The sequence below is a fragment of the Mchenga conophoros genome, linkage group LG6 (assembly GCF_057382185.1).
Source record: "Mchenga conophoros isolate Kocher_MC1m ecotype Shallow Benthic linkage group LG6, M_conophoros_male_GT1.1, whole genome shotgun sequence".
Lineage (NCBI taxonomy): Eukaryota > Metazoa > Chordata > Actinopteri > Cichliformes > Cichlidae > Mchenga > Mchenga conophoros.
In genome coordinates, this window is record NC_140531.1 from 19,067,002 (window position 1) to 19,089,248 (window position 22,247).

At 41.3% G+C, this 22,247-nt stretch overlaps 1 protein-coding gene across 2 annotated transcripts in view; it reads left to right on the forward strand.

Annotated features, from left to right (window-relative positions):
• coro2aa (coronin 2Aa) overlaps positions 1–22,247 on the forward strand; it is a 48,511-nt gene that overhangs the window by 12,117 nt on the left and 14,147 nt on the right. Inside the window, exons 1-2 of one of the 2 annotated variants that reach the window (XM_085276637.1) lie at positions 8,861–9,273; positions 18,316–18,516. In XM_085276637.1, coding sequence (XP_085132763.1) covers positions 18,316–18,516 — 201 coding nt within the window. In that variant the 5' untranslated portion in view covers positions 8,861–9,273. Of the gene's footprint in view, positions 1–8,860; positions 9,274–18,315; positions 18,517–22,247 lie in introns of those variants that run through there. The other variant, XM_085276636.1, reaches the window with a different exon arrangement.

Sequence of the window (22,247 nt, forward strand, 5' to 3'; positions counted from 1 at the left end):
TCCTGTGTTGTTTTTTGTTCTATATTATTTTTATGTCTGTAAAAGGTTTGAAAAGACAAGTAACTTAAGTAGTAACTTAGTATCTGTGCTATTATGTAAAGCATGTGCATCATGTCTGCTGTGCAGCTAATGTGGCACACCTTAAAGTAAAGCCACTACTCACTCCTCACTTCACTTTCATTATTAAGTAGACATGAGCAACAGGGACCATGTATATAGAAAAAATGGCTTGTTCGCCATGACGTCACCCATTGGGGTGGGACAAAGCTGCCAACTATTAGAGGGCAGAGGCTTTACTCACGAAACGCAACCATATGTAACCAATGCCTCATTTTTCTGCACAAACTGACCAATCAGAGCAGACGGAGGAAGGGTCACAGTAAAATGTCTCAGGCACAGGACAGCTGCTTAGTGTAGGCACAGACTGGGCCAATACTAACACTCACTCTCGTTTTAGGAGAGTTATAATACCCAATAACTAAATGTGATGGAGCTAAAGCTTATTATTAGTCACTACAATACAACAGGTCGACTCTTTAGGTAACTATTGACAATGGGAGTGGTGACTGAACCAGGCTGGGGTTTGAGACACAGAGATGACTTGAACACTTAGATAGTATCAGATTACACGGATGTTTTCAGGAGCCTTCCTAAGAAATTACAGATGCCTTTCTGGGAAATCAACAGATGGAAAGAAGTTCAACTGTAACTGCTCTGACTGCCTGTCTGTGACGTGATCGTCATGCGTTGCATGCAGTATGACCATTTCCAGCTAAATCTCTTAATGAAAGTTAAGGGAAAAAAAGCGATTTTCTTTCCTGGTTGTCAAATCCAGAATCTCGCTTTATATACCGTTTCTATGATCCTCACAGTTGGCTTACATGTGCGACAACTGAGAGAGGTGCCTGTAGATGAATCGGGATGAATAACGGATTTCAACATGCTTCGTGATCTATAAAATGAGTAACAGTACATGGTTTGAATGCTTTTCCAACAACTTCGTGGTCCATTGGTTTTTACAAACCCTGCTTCGTGCCAAAGTTGATGTAAGCAGGTAGTGTAGCTGTGATATCACTGAATGGGAATTGTTTCAAACAGATGTGTTAATGGAGATTTTGGAGTGAATCAGACGTGAAAGAATGAGGCGTTCTGCACAGGCATGCAAACAAATTATTCACGTTAGATTTCGGCCAACTGGAGGTGAGATCACTATCACACAATGTTCTTAAAGCAGCCATCTGATGGTATGGGATTAAAGGTGTTACTCAAACTACAGAGAGCAAGTTTCCAGCTGGTGATTAAATACCTGAATCACTTAATATACACAAGTCTTATGCAAGGGTATATCTGTCATTTCTTTAGATTCTGCTAAGGTAACAGGAAATCAGTGCAGTGATTTATTGAAACATACAATGAAATTCTTCAACACAGCCTGAACTCTCTTTGGCAGATTTCTTGTCATTTCTTTAAATGGTCTTCAGGAATAGTTCATCAGGTTTCTTGAAGAACATTCAAAGCTCTTCTTCTTCTTCTTCTGTTCTCTGTCAAGATGATCCTACACTGCTTCAATGATGTAGGATCCAATGACGGATCCTACATCATTCAATGATGTAGGTCCAGGCTCTGGGGAGGCCAATCCATGACTGTTAGTGCATCATTGTGTGTTTTTTCTATCTCTTCATGCTTTTACCGCACTGTTTGGGATCATTGCCGTGCTGAAAAATGAAACAGTCGCCAGTCAGCTGCTTTCTATACGATATTGCATGACAGTACTTTACAAATTTCTTCAGTAATCGTCACTCCATCAGACCTGTTGCAACTGATTTCACTGTAGTTCCTGTGTTAATTATCGTACCTCAGCCTTTTCTCCGTGTCTCCCATCCTTAAGAATGATGTCATGACAGCCACACTTCCACTGAAACCATTTCTTTTTTGTTTTTTTTGCTTGTCCCGTTTGGATCTTTAGCCATCAGAATTGTTGTCTGAAGGCCAAAAAAGATGCCAAGCGGATTTACTTTACCAAGTGGATCATCATGGCCTTGCCATATTGGTCCATTTGATTGACCTTTTTTATAATTATGTATTTATTTTATTTTATTTCCAGTTGTTACAGACGGGACTGACATGACTGGGGGATAGGACAGGGAGAAAGAAAGAAAGACAAAATATAACAAACAAACAAAAAAAAAAGAAAATCCAGAGGACCCAGAGTACGGGGACCCAAGTGATGTGCCCGCGGGCTCTACCGGCAGCCAGCTGTGCCAGAGGGGACCGACCCTCAGGGGCCAGAGGCCTGAGGGCGCCACACCTCCCAGAAGGGGCACAGCCAGGCCACAGGCACCAGGCCCCGCCAAGCGGCCACCAGGAGTGAGCCGGTACATACATGAGCGCCCAGACACCAAGAACCACCAACGCACCAACGTCTGAGGGCATCAGCCACCGGCAGGGAGTGTGGTGAGGGCAGATAGGCCTCCATATCTTGGAGAGCCTGAGATGTTGAAACCATTTCTAACGAGGCTTCAGCAAACAATAAATCGGCTGATGGGCAACATGCACCTCTCAGGTCTTGTGTCAGTGTGTCAAACGTTTGCTTGATTTTTCTTACGGACATGCTTTCAGATGCTGTTCGTCTCCAGAGGCCTGGTAATGAACTAATCATTTGATTCAGGTGTGTTGACCCAGGGCGATATCTAAAACCTGCAAGACACCGGCACTCGAGGCCTGGAGTTGCCTACCCCTGCTCTAGAAAGACAGATTTGCTTCTTGATTGAGCGGCTGGAAATAGACTCAAAAATTTGGACATGTTTCCCAGGTTTAGACTTGTGCTGACAATTCATACCCCCATGATTTTCATCAGCATAGTTAGTCACACCTTAGTTTGTTGAGACAGGAACAGATTCTGATCTTAAACTTGATACTCGTGCTGCGTCTTGTGCGTTTTTAAAAACTGGATTGTTGACGACGGATTTAAAACCTGATGTCATACCTGACTATTCAGCAAACTTCAAAACTAAAAAAAACTCTTAAAATAACAACATTTTTGCTATTTCCCCCAAAAAAGGGGAATTACTGAAACTCTAAATAGTTTCTGTTGCACAAACACCTGAATGCTTGACTCGTTACATGTACTGACACTGAACCAGACAGCTAGAAAGGTATTTTCGTTATCTTCTCATCGCCTGAATCATACCAGTGTGCCCCTGATTGTTGGGAATCAGATATATTTAACTTCACTTGCTGGTCGTACGCTTGCCTCGTTATGATTTCACTCTTTCAGCGTTTTCACTGCACGGACCATGTGGCTACTTTATTCAATCAGTATTTTATTTTTATCCAGGCAGGTGTGGCTTCTCATTTGCAAAGTGAAGCAGAAAAACCAGAGCACAAGGTGACATGCAAATCTACGAGGATCAGGGGAAAATAAGGAAAGGAAGACTGCTTTTCTCTGATGCGGTGCTGAGTCCTCACCAATACATTGGTGACATCCAAAATGACCAGCCTCTCATTTATTTGTTTTCAGGTGGACCCGTGTAAATGAATCTGTCTGCAATGTAGGCTTCTGTGTACACTGGGCTTCAATAGCTCCAATACAATTGAATTACTGACTGCACCTGTATTTGAGCTGGAATGCAGTGTTTGCTCAGTTGGCATACAATTTCTGTATTTAAAAAAAAAAAAAAAAAAAAAAAAAGGCAACCCCAAACGTACTCTAGGAGTGAAGACACTGAGGCGAAACACAGGACTGGCACTGAAACCAGATGTTTTACAGCCAAAACACAGTCAGACAGCTAATCAGCAATGACAAAGTAAAGAAGGGAAGGTCACTGTGTGTCTGCGGTGTCAAAGGGTCTGGCCTATTTTCTCACAGCAGCTAGTTATTAACCTGCCACTGTGTGAGTTGAGATTAGAGGGAAAGCTTCTGGTTTAAGCTCTTTGGAAGGAGCCACAAGCTTTTAGGACTCTTGCCCTGTGCTTATTGATAATTGCCACACACACACACAGAGTCAAAATGACAAGCTTTAATCATAGCCAAGAGCTTAATGAAAGGAAATACAGAAGGTAACAACAAATGGATCCAGGGCTTCCAGTATGTGTTGTAAATCACAGTTGTCTGTAGTGATAAGGAGGTGACAGGGTACACGGTGATACTGGCAAATCTCTCGAGCTCTGTCTGTCTGGTTGATATCCTTGACACACCTTTTGGCAAAGTGAAACTGGCTTGAAAAGTTTTAGACATATCTTCCAGTCGCCCAGTAATTAGTAGACTTGTTATTAAATTTATTCACTATTTGTGTAATAATTCTGTTCTTCCGCTGTAGGTTTTAGTTTTTAAGAGGTCAATGTGAGAATCACTGCTAATGTTAGGGTTAGTTTTCCCGCTTTCTCTCTGTGATCAAACAGCAGCCCCTGATGAGCCAGCAGCTTCTCATGCTTTCACCAGTTTGTGTTCTGAGTCTTATCTCAGAGACACTGTGACCGTTGGACTTTGTTGTGTATTTGGGGGACATGTGTTTGCAGCGTTTTAGAGCTTTATCAGTAGTGTCGCGGCATGTGTGTGTCCAACAAGTGCATACTTCTCTTCTCTCTTCTATGTTACAGATGAAGTTAAGTACAAGGTATCTTCTGCTATGAAGATAAATGGTTTAGGTGCAAAACGTTTGATTGGCTTGTGAAATATATTGCCATGACTTAAACTTTGTCTGAAATGGTTCAAAAATTACCTCCACCTTTAACCTACATTAATCTGATGCTTACACATGCCAGTCATTACATTAGGAACGTAATGACTCTCCAGTCAGCTCAATCTCTAGGTAATAACTTTTGATCACAAGGTGATTGCACGAGTCACCTGGTGGAAGGCAACTTCAAACGAACTCGGTCCAACTTGACTAATTCAGTCTTGCTTCAATCAGTTCATGCTTAAAGATTGTTGAAGATTTGCAAATAATAATTGACATCTAATTTATAAATGCGGACAGACTGTTGCAATCAGTGCGAGTTGGTGTGCGCTGATGGGTTACTTTGCAAAATAAAAAGGTTATTGCACATGGTCATAATAATTTTGATCATTTCCGTCTCTCACCACTGTTTTCCATGGCTTGACTGTAGCATAATGCTAGCCAAGTGTTGCACTTATGGCAGCTCATTCATTGTGTGCACTACCTTCTTAATATAGCAGGGTTTGTATACATTTATCATTCTGTTTTCCCCCATTTCAAGGAATGGTATCTTTAAACTTGGAAACTCTAGCAAAATGTGTTTAATTGGCTAGCTAGTTGCTTACTAGCATTAGCAACATGAATCCAATGGCTAATTAGCATCATGCTAATTAGTCAAAAAATTCTACTTGTTGTCCAGTCTTAGGACTACCGTGGGACCTACTGCACCTCTGGGCACATATAAGCTTAGAAGTCTCGCTGAGTCTATGTCATGCTGATCGTTACCTGAAGCATTTTTTTTTTACTATCAGTCATGTGTAACTGTCAGCTAGCTGTGTGGAAATGGAGTTGTGCCAATGCAAGTGCTTAGAATAACAAAGCTACCTTTACATACCTACACTTTTCCATCTGTCAGTTAAAGTAATGAGGTAATCTTGTTTCTGTTGCAATCTGTCCTGTCACGTACAATCATGCACAAGCTGCTACACAATGCTGACAACACGAGATTCTTGATTTTTCTGTTGTAGATTCAGTTTTGGTTTAAAAATCATAACACGCACAAAAAAATGCTTTTAATATTTTCACTTGTTCTTTTTTTGGCTTGAGGCAGACTGGATTCACTTTATTCATTAAAATAATAAATATAGGAAAAATTATTTGCCTTTAGTAACATTTAAATTGCACTACCGGATGATAGCAATCGAAACCGCACGGTATCACATTTTGTGTGGGGATATTGTATTGATAACAGAAACGCCTATATCAGTATTTTTAAATGAATTAAAATACTGTGACTGACTGCAATCACTCTGGAGAGATTGTCGAAGGTTTGCAAATAATTGTGTCTAATTCATAAATGCAGACTAATGGTCAACATGTTGCTGTCATGTTCCTGCTGGTTGTATTCTACTTATATTTCTTTAGAACAGGAGGGTTATGAGATGTAAGAATGTCTGTTTAAATATAAATTTCTAGAAACGTGTGATTTGCATCAAGTTATCAGAGTTGATTGCTGTACTATCAAAAACTGAATGTATGTAAATCCCTAGCTTGACCTCATTCAATAGCAGACGGATAGCAGACTACTTATAGCAACATTTGTGGCAGGATTTAGTGGCATACTAGTATGCTTGGCACTCTAGTACTGGATAAATCAGATATTCACAAAGTTTAGCTCTGAGGACCTAATTTGCATTTTGAAAAAAGGTGATAAATCTCAATATGCAGTACTCAGCATATCGCAAAATGTGTGTCGTGAGGGAAGTATTGTGATGCTTGGGCTATGTGGGGATTCCCACCTCTGCTACATAATAGTATTGTTACTGTCATTCAGTCATTTATGCAGGTAGGACAGCAGTGGATGGAGAAAACTGTACATAGGACAGACATTTATGTAAACAGTTGCTGATAATAAAGAAGAGAGAAGATGAATGGAGAAGATTAAAAACCATCTGCTATCTTCAATCAGAAAGGCAAGATTGAAGCATTAAATATGTGTACACATGGCCAAATCCTACCTTACTGCAGGTAAAGTAAACAGTCGTATTCTGAACACTTCCTCCCATTACAGCTAACGTGCAGGAGCTCAGGTTTCTGTGGTAACAATGACTGACCAGCCCCTCTGTGAAGGCCAGCTGCCAGTGGACAACTCTTTTTTTTTTTTTTTTTTTTTTTTCGCCCCCTTTCTCTCACCCCATCCTCATATCGACCTGTTATCCTAGCGTGTGCTGCTAATGTGCCATTACATAATGGTTCACTTTGACTCGACGGTCCAGCTGAAGCCATGTGAACGGTTGAAAGGACTTTTGTAGCAGCTTGGCATTCTGCCCAAAATGCAGCCGATCTGATGCAGGCTGAAGATCACAGAGAACAGAAGGTTTGAGAGGGGCTGTCACAGATTATTACGCTAACAGGAAATATTAGTTTGGCGCTTTTGTAGCGGAGAACATCTGGCTTAATCGGTGTGAATATATGAGTCGGCTAATGGTGAGGAGCCGAGCTGGTGCTGTGTTTGTTCCTGAAGATGGACCCACATTTTAAATCTTCACTTAAAATAGTTTACATCACTTTTTAGTATATAGTTTTACATTTTTCTCTTTGTCAGATCAGAAATCGTAGAGGAAGAGACAAAGAGACGATACGAAGCATACGTTTTATGCACTGTACCTTGCTTAAGTTTTAACCCACCCTTTATTTTTTTGTTTTGTTAGGAAAATAGGAAATGGGTGCACTGATTTGATGAAACGTGTGAAAACATACAGAGTGGGGACAAGCCTAACCAACCTGAAAGTCACTTTTATTCTTGAACACAGCTGGAACTTTTGTAGGTAAGCTTTCTCAGAAGTATTTAAATAGTCTTCAGGAATAGTTCTCTGGGCTTCTTGAAGGACACTTAAAGCTCATCTTTGGAAGCTGGCTGCCTTTTGTTCTGTTCTCTGTCAAGATGATCCCATACAGTAGATTGATGAACTGAAGGTACAGAAGCATCTCTTAGGTCCTGTGTCAGATCTTTGCCAGATTATGTCCTATTCCTTAAAAGATATGACTTCCAGATACTGTTGGTGTTTTATTGTTTTTAAGGATGTACTGCACACCATGCCCAAATATTCCAGGCTTTCAGCTAATATGTCTTTGGGAATCACCACTAAAAATGTGACTTGGATCAATCGACCAGCTGATTAAAAGCTAATTAGTATATTATGATCAAATTCCACATATTTACTTCTTCCATCTTCTGAAATGTGAAGCTTTCCAGCTCCTGTTTGCCGTATACAGGACAATAAAATCATTTTTAAAAATATTTTTTCATGAAGATGTCAACAATATTTGGCAGTAAAATGTAACGGCAGAAACTACTCCTACCCTAAATTCGGATTTTCCAGTCGGTGCTTCAGTTTTCTCAGCAACTGTTCCACTGATCTGCTTCCAACTAACTCGGAGTAGTACTCGTGATCCGAATAGGTGGAGCATCCAGTTTGTCATAGTTTGGATTAGCGGTTCTCATATTTTGGCTAAAGGTTGTTCAGTCTAGAGCACCGACTACCTGCCTGTGAGGCTTTTAGGGAACATCTGTAAATTGCAGCAAGACTGAAAACAATCACAAGTAAACCCGAACCTGGAGAAAACATTGCAGGGAAATTTGGTCACAGTTTAAAAATAACTGCTGTCAGCAAGTATGGCTCAGTTCCTCATGCTTGAGCAAACCACTTCCTAAAAATATTATCTGTTCTTTTTAGGCTCCCTTTGCAAAGACATTTGGTGAAAGTATTCCTACATTCATGCTTATTTTAAACCCCTCAGCCGTATGGACGTTTTCACCACCTGCTTTCATTGTATTTCCTTTACGGAGTTTGAAAAGCCTGCCAAGCGCGTTTTTTCTGAAGAACTTTGAATCACTTGTGTGTGAACCGAGCCTCGTCTCAGAGATACTCCGGTCAGAGTTTCTAGGAATCCACATATACGTGTTATTTCACTACCTTTACATGTAAACAAAACAAATCTGGCGAGTAGATCGTTTCTTTTTTTATTTTGAGCAACAGGGTTAAAGATGAGCGTTTGCAGTTACGAGAGTGAGAAATCCTGATTGAGCAAACGCTGCGGAGGAGTGACTGGAGGGAGTGGCACTCGAGGAAGGAGAGGGAGTGAGATTACCTGCTGTCTCTCACTCCCCCTCGCTCTCTCTCTCTCTGTGCAGTCACCTCCCTCTCGGGGAGTGTACACACTCCTGCGCTCGCTCCTTGCTTGTTCACACACGCTCTGGGCTTCATGGTGCACACACACATACTGTCTGTCGTCGCTGACTAGACTGCTTGTGTTGATTGTGCACATCAAAGAAGAAGAGCTTGAGTGCAGGAGGGACTGTAAGATCTTTTTGGACTGGGTTTCGTGGTGTGTTTATGTTCACACGCGTGTGGGGAAAGTAATCACAACAGCAGCAGCACTGGTCCATGAAGCTAGGATAAAGAAAAAGAAGTGATTGTAGTTTGTTTTTGTTTTTTTTTGTTTGTTTTTGTCTTTTTCTGATTTGGCTTGTCACTGAAGACAGAGATCAACTGTTTCCCTCTTCCCTGCTGCTGGTGCTGCTTCTTCCACCAGTGACAACTTACTCGACAGGGTGAGTACTGCTGAACTCCCACCTCACCTCCTTCGCTCTCCCCCTGACTCAAGTGAGCCTTTTTCATCCGTGTTGTCCCTCCATGTGGGTGTTGCTCCCTCTGATCGGTCTCTGCAGTTTGACATTCGCTTATTGATCTCCGTTTTATTCTTTAGACCTCCATGCGTGTGTGTGTGTGTGTGTGCGTGCTCGCCATTTCCCCCCCGAAGCTTTAAACTCAGGACTGTTGAGTGCACATCAATAAGACAGACTTGAACAAGATGAAACAAAAACCGTTCTGCAGACTGACTCTGAATCTGAATTTCCACAGCAGCTCACATTTAATGTGACTGCACTTGTGCTCTTTTAGTAAATTATCCTACAGCCCCGAGATCGGACATGTAAGCTCTCATTTGCTACCGTAAGTGTGGAGATATTTTCAGTTTTTTGCTGAGGATTTTAAAAAAAAAAAAAGTCGGAAGCTGTCCCAGAGTTGTTGTAAAAATGACATCATCATCAGCTAACATCCCAGTAAAGTTATTTCAGCTCACAGATTCAAAACACTCCCATTCACTGAAATATGCGTCTTCTGGTTTGGATTTCAGTCTTTTTGAGGTCTTTTCATTAAGCCGGCAGTCCTGATTTATTCACACGAGTGTCCCGAGTGGGGAAACTGTAAGACTCGGCTGGGATACGATCAAACATTTCGGGGAGTTCTTAGGAAACTTTGCTTGTTGATTTGTGGTGAAACCCTGACCGGCTGATTGTGTCATCATCTCATGTCTTGTTTCAGCTTATAGTGAGTCTTCTTAGGAAATAAGTGCGCCGTGATTTGTATCTTATTGTCTTGCAAATTACGTTACATATGGATGTCCTTCAGGAGCTAATGGATGTTCACCGCGTGAGCTGTGCACTCTCTCTCCAGCCGGGAACTAATGGAAAACTCTTAAGGGCAGACTTGTGTTAATGCAGTACCTGCTCACTATGATGTCTGGTACGTGGCTGGGTGGAGTTTGTTTTGCTTCATCTTTGCACTGTCACTTTAGAGAGTTACAGTTTTGGTCTTATTTCCTATCAGTGATAGCATCTCATATCTTCTTTCCATGTTTTAAACAAACCCTGAACTCTGAAGGTAGGATAAAAAGAAAAAAAGTCCTGAAAGTGTAAACATGGATTTCAAACTGATTACTTCGGGAGAAGTTGTATCAGGACTACGGGAGCCTGGGATCGACCCACCAACCTTCCAAAGTATCCCTGGGTGAGTTACTGACCCTAAAGACTTCCTTCATCAGTATGGATTAGTGATAGAGAAGTGCTGTGTATGCAGATTGGAGTGCAAAGTGCTTTGAGTGGTCGACAGGACTGAAAAAGCACCATTTATTTACGGAGGCTTTCTTCTTTGACACGCACACAAACACAAAATACACGCACTTGCAATTTTACCGGCAGTCCAGGATCAGTGGGAGGTGTTTGGTTGCATTTAAGCTTTTATAACCTAAAGAACAGATAACCAGATCTGTCTGATAATCAAGTTTGTCTCTTGACCTTCATTTTAGCACAGCGGCTGTTTTCTCAAAGTGCAGGGTTATCGTAACTGCAAAAAGATTACCAGAAAACTGCAGAACAACACACAAGCTCTCCATGTTCGATTAAATCTTACACCAAATCACATAAACGCTCACTTCAAGGTGCTTTTTATTGTAAGGTAAAGACACAATAAAATGGAGAAAACACCAACAATCAAATGACCCCTTATGAGCAAGCATTTGGCAACACCGGGAAGGAAGAAGTCCTTTTTAACAGGAAGAAACCTCCAGAAGAACAAGGCTGGGGGTGGGGGTAAGAGAGGGGAAGAGGGGGGATACTTTCACAAAAATGGGTGAGGTGTAAAAGAAAAATGGGAAAAGTGGATCTCATTGCCACATCAGCTCCATTTCTGTCAATATTTTGAATTAAAATAATGGAAACCCTACAACGAAACTCCCATTAATCTGTATTTTTGCCCTGTTTTTTGAGCTCTCAGTCGGACCATCCACGCCCTGTTCATCCGAATACCGTATACGTTAATCATTAGTTCACTCTTGTCTCTACGTGAGTTCATACACCTGTAAAACTGCTCGCCAGGAGAAAAGGACTCTGAACGTACATGGCGTCCAAAGTATCCATAAATCGTGCTGGGAGGTCAGACACAGTTTTGATGAAAGAGAAACTGAGATGGTTTGGAGATAGTGGTGTGTGTGTGTGTGTGTGTGTGTGTGTGTGTGTGTGTGATTGTGAGGATATCTCCAGGTAAACGCAGCGAGGCAGGTGGACATATCCTGGCCCATCTTTTCATACTTGCTCACATGTGCGCTCCATTGCATTGAAGCGGCTCCAGGATTATCACTGTGGCTGTTATCCTATTACAGGAGAGAGGTTGTAAGCTGTCATCTGTGTATGATATCACCTAGTCTAAACAAAGGGAGGTGTGTGTCGCTCAGTCGTGCGCACACAGTGATTCAGTGTGTGTGCGCGCGTGTCTGTGTGTGCCATGTGCTCACACCTGTACATACCTCGTCTTGAATTTCACTCTGAGCGTTTACAAAACACGACATCTGCAGTTTGAGAAGCCAGCGCTCGTGCCCGCTTGTTTTTCTTCTTTTTCTTAAGATTCACCGTGTTTCGATGAGAATTACTGCTGACAGCAGAGGGGAGGAATTGATTTCATACTCATAGGAATTTTGGAGGCTAGAGGCTGGGCACCAATAAGTGAACTTTGAACTGTGAAACCCCTCCCTCAGTGCCAAGCTAGTCAAAGAAAGGAGTGGCTGCTAGTCTACGTGGTTATGACTTACGAGGTGCTTAAAAGGCAGTCTCTAGGAGAGGATGTATACACAACTACAGACCTACAAAGAACTCAGGCAGAACAAACCAGATGTACAATATATCTTTTTTTTTTTTTAAAGAGTCATATCTGTGTTTTCAGTTTAGTTTCATGACTGTTTTTACAGCCCCCTTAATGCGGTTACCGCTGTGACTCCCTGCTCACAGACTAAAATAAATTTCCCTCTGACAAAAAAGACTGCATCTCCTCTTTTTTTAAATTAAATTTTATTTTATTTTGCCAGACATAAAGCCTGTCACAGAAGTCCTGATGAATAAAATCATTTTCCCGCTGTCAGTGAGCATGCCTGGTTGCCTTTTGATCAGTAAGAAGCCACAGTAAAAATAGCCAGAATAGTGTTTCCGTCATCAGTTCTGTGAAGAGCAAAAGACAGGCCGCCCACCACCCGGCAGCCTGCTGCGTACCTGCTCCAAGACGCAGCTGAAAGAAAGCTGCCACCGGCCTGATTACAACCCGCTTTAGACGCGACAAGATGTCCTAGCTGTCGGCCCTGGAAGCTTCTCCCTCTGGTCTTGTAAGCCTCAGCAATACATGAACGCTGATTACAGCAGTCCAGATGTGGTCCGGGTTGTAATTGCGTGTAGCTCGCTCGCCAACTGATGCATTCAGTCTTTTGCTAAAAATGTGCATCAGAAACCTCAGTTAGAAGGGCGAATGATGCCAAACCATCCACTAGAAAGAAGAAATGGTTTGATGAAAGACAGACTTCAACATTTGAAGAGGTTTGGAGACCCTTTGTGAACAATCTGGTTAATTGATTATTGCAAACCGTGCAAAAATCTTTTGCACTGGAAAAAGCAAACTCCAATATTTTTTTGTAAAGTTTTTTTGGATACGTCTTGTTAAAATAAAGATATATATATATTTTAAACTATTTTAATAACAGTTCTATGACTGAATTCCCCTCACACCTTTATGGCTGTCTGGCATATTTACAGTTCGGTTTATTTAACTTCCAGTAAGGAAGTTAACAGGTTTTTTGTTACGGAGCAGATAGAGCAGAATAGATGTCATAAAAACCTGATAATCACCATGAATTTGTTTTCAAAACTAAGCTTCCACCTTCAGACATCAACGAATCTGTGAGATAAGCTTTAGCGGCGCCATCTGTCATGTTTTCAGTGTTTCAACTTAATTTAATATTTAAACTACTTTAAGCAGTCCATACTTTAACATGGAACTATAACTATACAAACGTTGTTTTTTAAAGTTATTACAGTGTGTGGGGAACAACTTTCAACTAGCAGTTTTAGAAGTTGCGTAACTCGCACTGTAGCACAGTGTGCACGACCTACAGCAAAAATAACTTGGAAAATATGTATTTTTTTAAGTGATTTGATTACAGTATCTGATATTAATACACTAAATCTCTGTCTGTGAACCTACTACGTGATCAGGAGTTAACACACATCTTACAACAGTCACCTCTAATTTATATCCACAAAATTTGAATAATATGATTATATTTAATGTATTATGACACCATGATTTTCTTGGCACCCACCTAACAATGGGCTAGAATGACATTTGTATAGTAGAGCAGGACCTGAGCATTAGCCCCCAAACATGGGCTAATTTTTAAACCGTCAGTCCACCAGCCCTGTTTTGTTTTTTTTTTCCTTCTCTTTTCTCAGTCTCATGATGTGTCATTTTACCAACAACACAAATGGATCAAACAATACTGTAGCACAGCCATAAACGAATACACGTGATCTGAAATTATAGCTCCACCAAAAATTATGTTTCGGAGTTCTTTTAATACAGTCACTGCTCGAAATGAAAAATGTGGGTTTTATCAGAGGGGCTAGTTGAGCATCATGCGTTGGTATGGTGGGGCTGAGTCATTTTTCCATGATGAACTGAGCGACAATCGCACTTTTGCACACGCTTTACGAACAGGTCGAGTGTGTGGTTCAGGCTGGCTGACGGATGCATTACGCGGGCTCGTCTTCAGAGACAGCGGTCAGATTGAGTGAGGGGAGTGCACAGCAGGGAACGGTAATAGTAAAATAATCCTACTGGTTTAATTAAAGCCCTTGTAAGATGGTTTCCATTCATTTTTTTGTATTACAGTTAATTTAGACATGTACTGTATATTAACCATTATTCCAGTGAGTGGACTGGCATCAACTTTTTGTGGGTGTTCACGGCTTTTCTATCAAAACCAGGAGGTGTTTCTGGATTAAATTTGGTCCAAATGTATATCTCACATGGTCACAATTTTATGAAGAGCCTCTTGCTTTATTTTGCTTTAAATTATTTCAGCATTTTTATACTCCCTGTGTGTGTAAGCCATATAGCATCTGCTCTTGCATTTTAGCATATGAACTCTTAAAGTGAGGGCGACTGTGGCTCAGGGGATCTGTCCCTGGGCTCTCTGTCCTGGTCGTTGTGTCCTTGGGCAAGACACTTCACCTACTGCCTACTGGTGTTGGCCAGAGGGGCCGATGGCGCGATATGGCAGTCTGCCCCAGGGCAGCTGTGGCTACAACCGTAGCTTGCCTCCACCAGAGTGTGAATGTGAGAGTGAATGAATAGTGGAATTGTAAAAAGCGCTTTGGGTTCCTTGAAAAGTGCTATATAAATGCAATCCATTATTATTTTTATTATTAAAGTAACGGCTCACAGAGCTGCCCTCACAGCTGCAGACTCAGACTTCAAACTTGCTTGTTCAAGTATCTTCCAGATTTGCTGCTTTTTTTTTTTTTTTTGCATCTGCTATAATAAAAAAATAAAAATTAAACTGGACTGGATAAGATTTGAAGATGCATCACGTGGCCCTGTGAAAAATCTGGATATTTTAGATGAATCAGTTTATCTGTGATCAATTTTAGGAGAAGCTTTAGCAAAAGAAAAGAGACACCATTTTTCAAGTTACTCTATTTTAAGCATTTAGGTTGAGGATGAGCGAAATGTCTTTTTGTTATTGCAGCAATTGCTGACAAGGTAACTGTGGTAATCGCAGTCATGGATGTGACTGATGAACGCCTGAGTGGCAATTAGAGTCTTAAACACCTGAGTAGTTTAAATCCTTCTCAGGTTCCCGTGTGGCAGTACGAGGCTCTCTGTGACGGCCTCGGGCTAGGAGGTGAGAGGTGGAAGGGTAAACTGAGCCATGAAGTCATGCTCCACACCTCTGTAGCATTCTTCTTTCCTTTCTTTTTGCTTTCTCTAAACCTGATTTTTTTCCTTCTGTTGGTCTAAATCCTTCCTCGGCCTCTTTCCAGCCACACCTGCATCATGCTCACCATGTATTTATTTAGCCATCATGTGAAAAACCAGAGGGCAGTCCACATAAAACAGGAGCATGATGTCACTGTTTTCAGTGACAAGATTTGCTGTAGGTGCGATTTGTAGGAAAACACAAACCTGTAATGGGTTTATACCTCCACCTCCTACTGCTGTTGTTCTTGTTCTTCGATGTTCCTGTAGCTCTCTAATCGCTCTCTCCATTTACTATACTTTGTTGGTTGAATCCATTTTTGCGTTCTTGTCCATCAGCCGCCTCCACCCCTAATTCATAAGTAATGACCATGCAGCAGGCAGGCGGAAAGCCAGCCAGAGCAGCAGAGCAGACATGCTGGCTGGCCAGACCTCGTCCCAGTGGAGCAGAGCCACTTATCTCTCACAATAATGACATATGCATCGACTGGCTTAAGGGGAAGCGGCTAAAAAGAGAGTCCGGATTGGGAAAGTATTGCAGGTTTTTCACTCCTTATACATTAAATGTAGTAGACTTTATTGAGAGCTGTAATACATTTTGATGACACTGGTTAGGAAAAAGCATGTGTATGTGATACAAATACAATTAAAATCTTTACTGCGGATATTGTCATTCACAACATATACACAGATGAGCTCATATGGAACAAAAGCGAAAGTGAAAATGTTCTCCCAACCATTTCCAGTAGGTAGATTGTTACACTTCTAGTTAGCCTTTCATAACTAGCTTTATAAGCCTAAAAATAAAACCAGATGTGCTTAAAATAGATCAAAGATGGTTGTTAAAAATGAAGCTCTGAGCTGCTCACATTTTCTACCTTGATACATTTCGTTCATGTTCAGTAGCTCAGTGGTGTCTTTATCTATTTTTAGATGTAACTCTTTCTTGGATGCTTTGAAGTACTAACATGGAGAGCAACTCACTGTCAATGCACTACATACTGTTTTTATATTGTAGTTTGGATGCTCGCTAGAAGTACGCCGACCTTAAATGGCCAAAAAACAATAAAATGATGATGTGTCTGTTTGTGGACTTGTTTCATTACATCATTATTTAATATGTTGTGCTGACTTATTACATGGAACCCAAGCACTGTAGCCTATTTCCAAATGAAGTGAGAAGTTATCTACCAGTTACTGCCGGGCGGTTTGCTCAGAAATTGTTTAACCACAGTCTCCTTGGAAAAGAAACGCTAAATAATTGGCATATAAAAACAAGCAAAACCTACATCCATTAACACGTAATGGTAATAAAAATGGGACTAAAATACTACCCTGTGGAACGCCACGAGTTATGCACTTTTTGGCTTGAGACAGCTTGTGTCCTGAGGTTGACCTGAGTATTTTCCCTCTTTGTCCTACTTGACATTTTACGTTAATGCCTCAGTCGCACAGGCCACAAGTCCAATCAGTGATCTACCCGGTAACCACTGGTCGCTAGGGAAACATGGGTATTCCTTGAAAGTAACAATGTAATAGTAATTAATATAATTACTAAATTTAGTACAGTAACATGCTACCTCGTTGCATAGAGGGTTCTGATCCAAAACCCACCATGTGATCGTTTTAGTTGCTGGCAGGATACCACGGTCACCAATAGATACTCTCATTACTCTGCAAGCGGCAGTAAAAGTTGAAAAAATGTGATACTAACCGGAAAAAGAGATGGTTTGACCTCAGAGTAAAAGTTGTGCATTACTGCTGTAGTGGTAAAGGTGCAGCTTTTTCTTTGAAGGGAAACTGTGTCCATTTCACTACCACTCTGAGTAATTTGCAAGTTCTTTTCCATGCAAACTACTAGCAACCTTGGTAACCTGGTAGTGACCAAAAGGAGGTTTTTGGTGCAGCGATTTTCACACAAGCAAATTCGAGCCACCACTCCCCAACAGATCCAGGAGTATACACTTTTCCATAGCGACTGGTGGTTGAGTGAAGGGGTCACTGACTGGTCTATAGGCTTATTTGAGTTTTAGTGTTTTAGCAATGGATTTAACAATGATTGCCACCAACCACTGTAACCATTCGGGGAATACACATTTTACACTAGCGACTGGTTGTTAACGAGTCTGTAGGCTTGCGTGACTGGGACCTGGGACGTGATAAAGTCAGTGCACATATTTTGGAATAGATAGAGCTGATGGTGCATACTTACATGGACTGTAGACAGCAGACTTCCCTGGTGGACTTGTCTCTTTGCTCATGTTATTGATCTTTAACCCCACTTTTCCTACCTATGTGCACCTAGTTCATATTAAATAGGGGCAAAATGGCCCACATAAGTTAGAAAAAAGTCATTAGCAGATATTTAAGGTAAAAACTTTTTGTTGTTTACAACAGAAAATAATTTTTTCTACCTTCAAAGCGGTTTTTAATTCCTTTGAATGATGTTGAGTGTACACTTTCTGTCAGTGAGTTTGAGAACTACATTTTGGTTAAAGAGCAACCCTTCATACATCCGTCTGCCATGATGCATATGGTGTCATTCCTTAATTAAGTTAACCCCCCTTTTACTGTTTGTTTGATGGTCCATAGATGCTGCAGTAACCCTGCAGAACATGTTTTTATTTTATTGTTTATACTTTAACACGCTGGTTTTTGTGTCATGCTTTTTATCTGAGACGTGGCTGACCACCTCTGATACTGAAATAAAATCTGTGCTGCTTTTATTGTTTTATTGTTTGCCAGTGAAGCCATCGCTGCTTTGATCTGAAAGGTCTGTGTCACAAAGTATGAGATAAGGCGAATGCTCTAAGAGTTTTTTTTAATTTTGTACTTCTTATGGAGCAGCGAGTGTTAGTTTTGTTATCAGTTCCCTGTTTTATTACATCTACCATTAAATAATACCCTCCTGTGCTCGTGGACCAGGAGGCTTAGTGCCTATAAAATCCTCTGTCTTCATAACTGTGCGATGGATGGCTCTCCTTGGCTGACCTCTCTTCTCCTCGCCCTTCCCTCAGATGACATGGCGTCCTCAGTACCGCAGCTCCAAGTTCCGCCACGTGTTTGGTAAGGCCGCCACCAAGGAGAACTGCTTTGATGGCGTGCCAATCACACGCAGTGTGCAGGACAACAGCTTCTGTGCGATCAACCCACGTTTCCTGGCTGTCATCACTGAGTGTGCTGGAGGAGGGGCCTTCTTGGTCCTGTCTGTCCATCATGTGAGTATCTGTACCTCGCATCAGGTTCACAGGCATGAGCCACGACATGAGCAGTATGTCAGCATTTACCTCATAATGCAGAGAAGACACAAGAATAAGGTGCCATTTTTTCCCCACTTGTGTTGTTCCAGTCAGACAAAAGACCTAAACTGAGCACCTCTGACTCCTCAAAGTTAGGAATGACTCAAATACTGTGTGTCTGCTTTATTTCTAAGTGGCAGCTGTTGTCCCAATGAAACAACATCTCAGCAAATCTGAGGATTTTTTTTGGCTGGGTTACAGATGAAGTCCATATATTAAACAAAAAACGGTGAGCAAAAAGTTGTGACATTATGGAAGAGATTTTAGGTGTACAGGTAGTTGGTCTGCAGAAATGCTGTCTCTTAACTTGTCACATTTCTCAGAAGATAAAGTGAAAAAGTTCACTTTAATGTAGTTCTTAAAAATTGCTTCTTTTGACTAGCAATGGCATAGACAGCTTCATCTCTTACTGTTGATAAATTGAAGGCAAAAGCAAACAAACATGATCTCAGTTATTAGAATAAAGAAAACACTGGATTAACTGTATGAGCATTAGTTGTTTCCTTAGCATCATGTCACATTGCTGTTAATATCTAAGGCCTCAGACATGCAGATCTACAGACAGGTCAGGGCCCTCCTGGCAAGCAACAAATGCTAGGGAAAAATGTGTATTCCCCAACTGGTTTGCAAGTGGTTGCTGGGTGAGATCAGTCACAAAGAGGGTACTTGACATGGTCTGCATTTCCTGTTTGTGTTACATTTTCACAGTTTCACTACAGCTTGGTGAGTAGTTGAAGAGTGTTTGCAGACGAGTCTGCGTCTTCTATACAAACTACAGGCGACTGTGGGAATACGCTAGTAACTAAAGGAATTCGTGCAGCACTTTCTTTGTGACCAATGCCACCTAGCAACAGCACGTGACCTTCAGCAACCACTCAGCAGCCAGTTGAGGAAAGCGTGATTGAGGCCTTATCAAACAAATTAGGATTTCCACACAAAAAAAATCAAACAATTTTTCCATCGCTTTCTTTTTCTTCATTTTTTTAGGCTGTTTTAAAAAGGTTTCCCAGATGTCTGCATTTTTTTAAAAAATCAATTTCTTCAAACTTTAACTTGTTTCCCAAGAGAGCACAAGGGTTGCATTATCCAAATTTATTGAAAAAACTGTTCTGAGAGCACTATAGACTGTAGTGATATTCAAAATGGATTCGCGTGATTGTTCCTTTTCTGGTTTCACAGATATATTCAAAAACAAAATGGCCCTTCTGAACTTTCACCACGCTAAAGATTTCGCACATGTTTGAGCAAAGATCAGCCAAAAAGCTCTTGCTTCTCAGCATTTTTCTTCTAACCTCAGATAAAGTGAACGTTTTGGAGGGCAGAATTGTCTCTGCTAATTGTTCACCATCTCTTTCTTCTTTTTTGTTCTCCCTGCATGGATATACACACCTGGGTCTGATTATAAATAGCTCAGCATTAACACAGCCTGAAGAATCTCTAAATAAAGTACAACCCTGGCTGCTCATGTGCTACAACCTAAATATCACATCATTAGTCTGTCTCATTCCCCCTTCACTCTTTCACACATGATTTATGCGTGTTATGACATCCACTGCTGATGTCAGCCACAACAGCAGAACAAATAAAAGTCGGCCCTCACGTTCTAAACAGATCCTCTGTCTCTCTGTACATCTCCAGTCCAGAGGGATGCATCAAGCTCCACACCTCTCTTTACTTTGCCTCTCTGTTTGAGTTATCACCATCCTCCTGGCATGTGTAAGAGTTGCATAGGAGCTTAGGAATGACATAACTCACGTTCTGACCCCTCTCTTCCCCTCCGTTTCACTATTCAAAGGATGTGAAATTTCAGCACTCCCTCCCCTCAATCGCCTCCACATCCCACCTCTGCCTGTTACAGATGAGCTGTTGTTCTGTGACGAAAGTAGTTAATGCATATAAAAACAGGAGCAGATGTAATACTTTTTTGCGTGCATGCATTGGGATCGCTGGAAGTTTAAATAATGGTTACGTCATTTTCTTGTTTCAAACACACCTTACGCACCTACAGGCTAGATTATTGAGCAGGAATGTCAGTTTAAAGGAGCTTCGGCTTATACGAATGGAACAATTAGCCGGCTTGTTGAGGCGGAAAATCTTCCGCGTTGTACGAGTATCATTGTGTGTCTGTTAAAAACAGTTAGTGTAATTCCACCTTCAGTCTGAGTAGTTAGTTGTCATGTTGTCATGTAGAGTTGGCTTTTTTTTTTTCTTGAATGAAAATACCCGCCCTAACCTGCACATGTCAGCACGTCGTGTTTAGATACATGGAATTTTCACTTACCTTTGGTGGTTCCAGAGGCAGCTCTCATAAACGTCCTCAAGGGATGTCACTCGAGTGTGGTTGTAGCCACAAGGTACAAGTCTCAAAGTAAAGGGGAAAAGAAAAATCTGGTGTGGAGTTGCTACATTACAGATTACTTAGCTGCATAATGCAGCAGTATCATCTCAGACTGAAATGTTGGCTCTCCTGGTTTGATTTCTTTTTTTTTTAAATTGTCCATTATGAGTCTGTTTATGATGAGCTGTGACTAAATAGATGGAATACTTATAAGCACCAAATTCACTCAGTGCGTAAGAAGATGTTTATACAGGCAGACCTGCAGATATTAACGCCAAATCTGCAGTTTCACTCAGATTAAAGCAAAAGTCTACGTCTTTTAGTGCCTGTCTGGGCTTTTGTTGTTCGTGTTTTGTTCTCATTTCTCATCAGTTTTAGGTTTTAACATAGCTGACTGCCTATTTAGCATCACTTAGCAGCTAAATCCCGATATTTTCCCAGAGGAGTTGGTAGAGAAACCCCCCCCCCCCCCCCCCCCCCCCCCCCCCCCCCCCAAAAACAAAAACAGTTGAATTCATTGGCTGACGACAAATGCAACTCCAGGTGAATGCTAATGTTATTCTATCATACATTCACTCAGTTTAACGTCGATAGGTTATATCGCTGCCCACAATTGGCCAAAAGAAAAAGTTCAGCTGTTAGAAGTATATAGAGGCAGCCTGAGCTCTCCAAACTCTGTAACAAGGCTGCACAGAGGTCAAGGAAACTGCTTTTTATGTGGGCAGCTCGACTTCTTGGATTGAGCTACAAAAAAACTCTGAAATTACAGACACCAGTTCTGTGATTTTTACGAACATAACCTTCAAGGGCACTTCAGGGGACTGCTGGCACAGTTTGTTTTAATGTACAGTATAGTGCAAAATTGTTATTTTGCATGTTTTTAAATAGGCTGTCTTTTTTGTTTTTCGTCTCTTTCCTTCCTCTATATGTTGGTTCTGTGCAGCTCGGGTTATGGTCACTACATGCCAGTTACTGTAGATAAAGGATAAAGCTTGATTTAGACTTCTGTGGGAAATCTGCATCCTAACTTAACCGGGAACTCCTCTTAACCCTACACTACGACTTTCCATGCCATTCAAGTCACTGTGGGCTGGGTCAACCCGACCTATATTATTTCTCAGGGTGTGTGTGTGTGTGTCTGTGTGTGTGTGTGTGTGTGTGTAAGATGCTGTATATTATAAAGTAAAGAACCTACAAAAGTAGAAAGGAAACCCCAACTATCAGACATCTCCCTATGAGCAAGCAGTTGGTGACCATGGGAAAGAAAAACTCCCCTTTAACAGGAAGAAACCTCCAGCAGAACCTGGCTCAG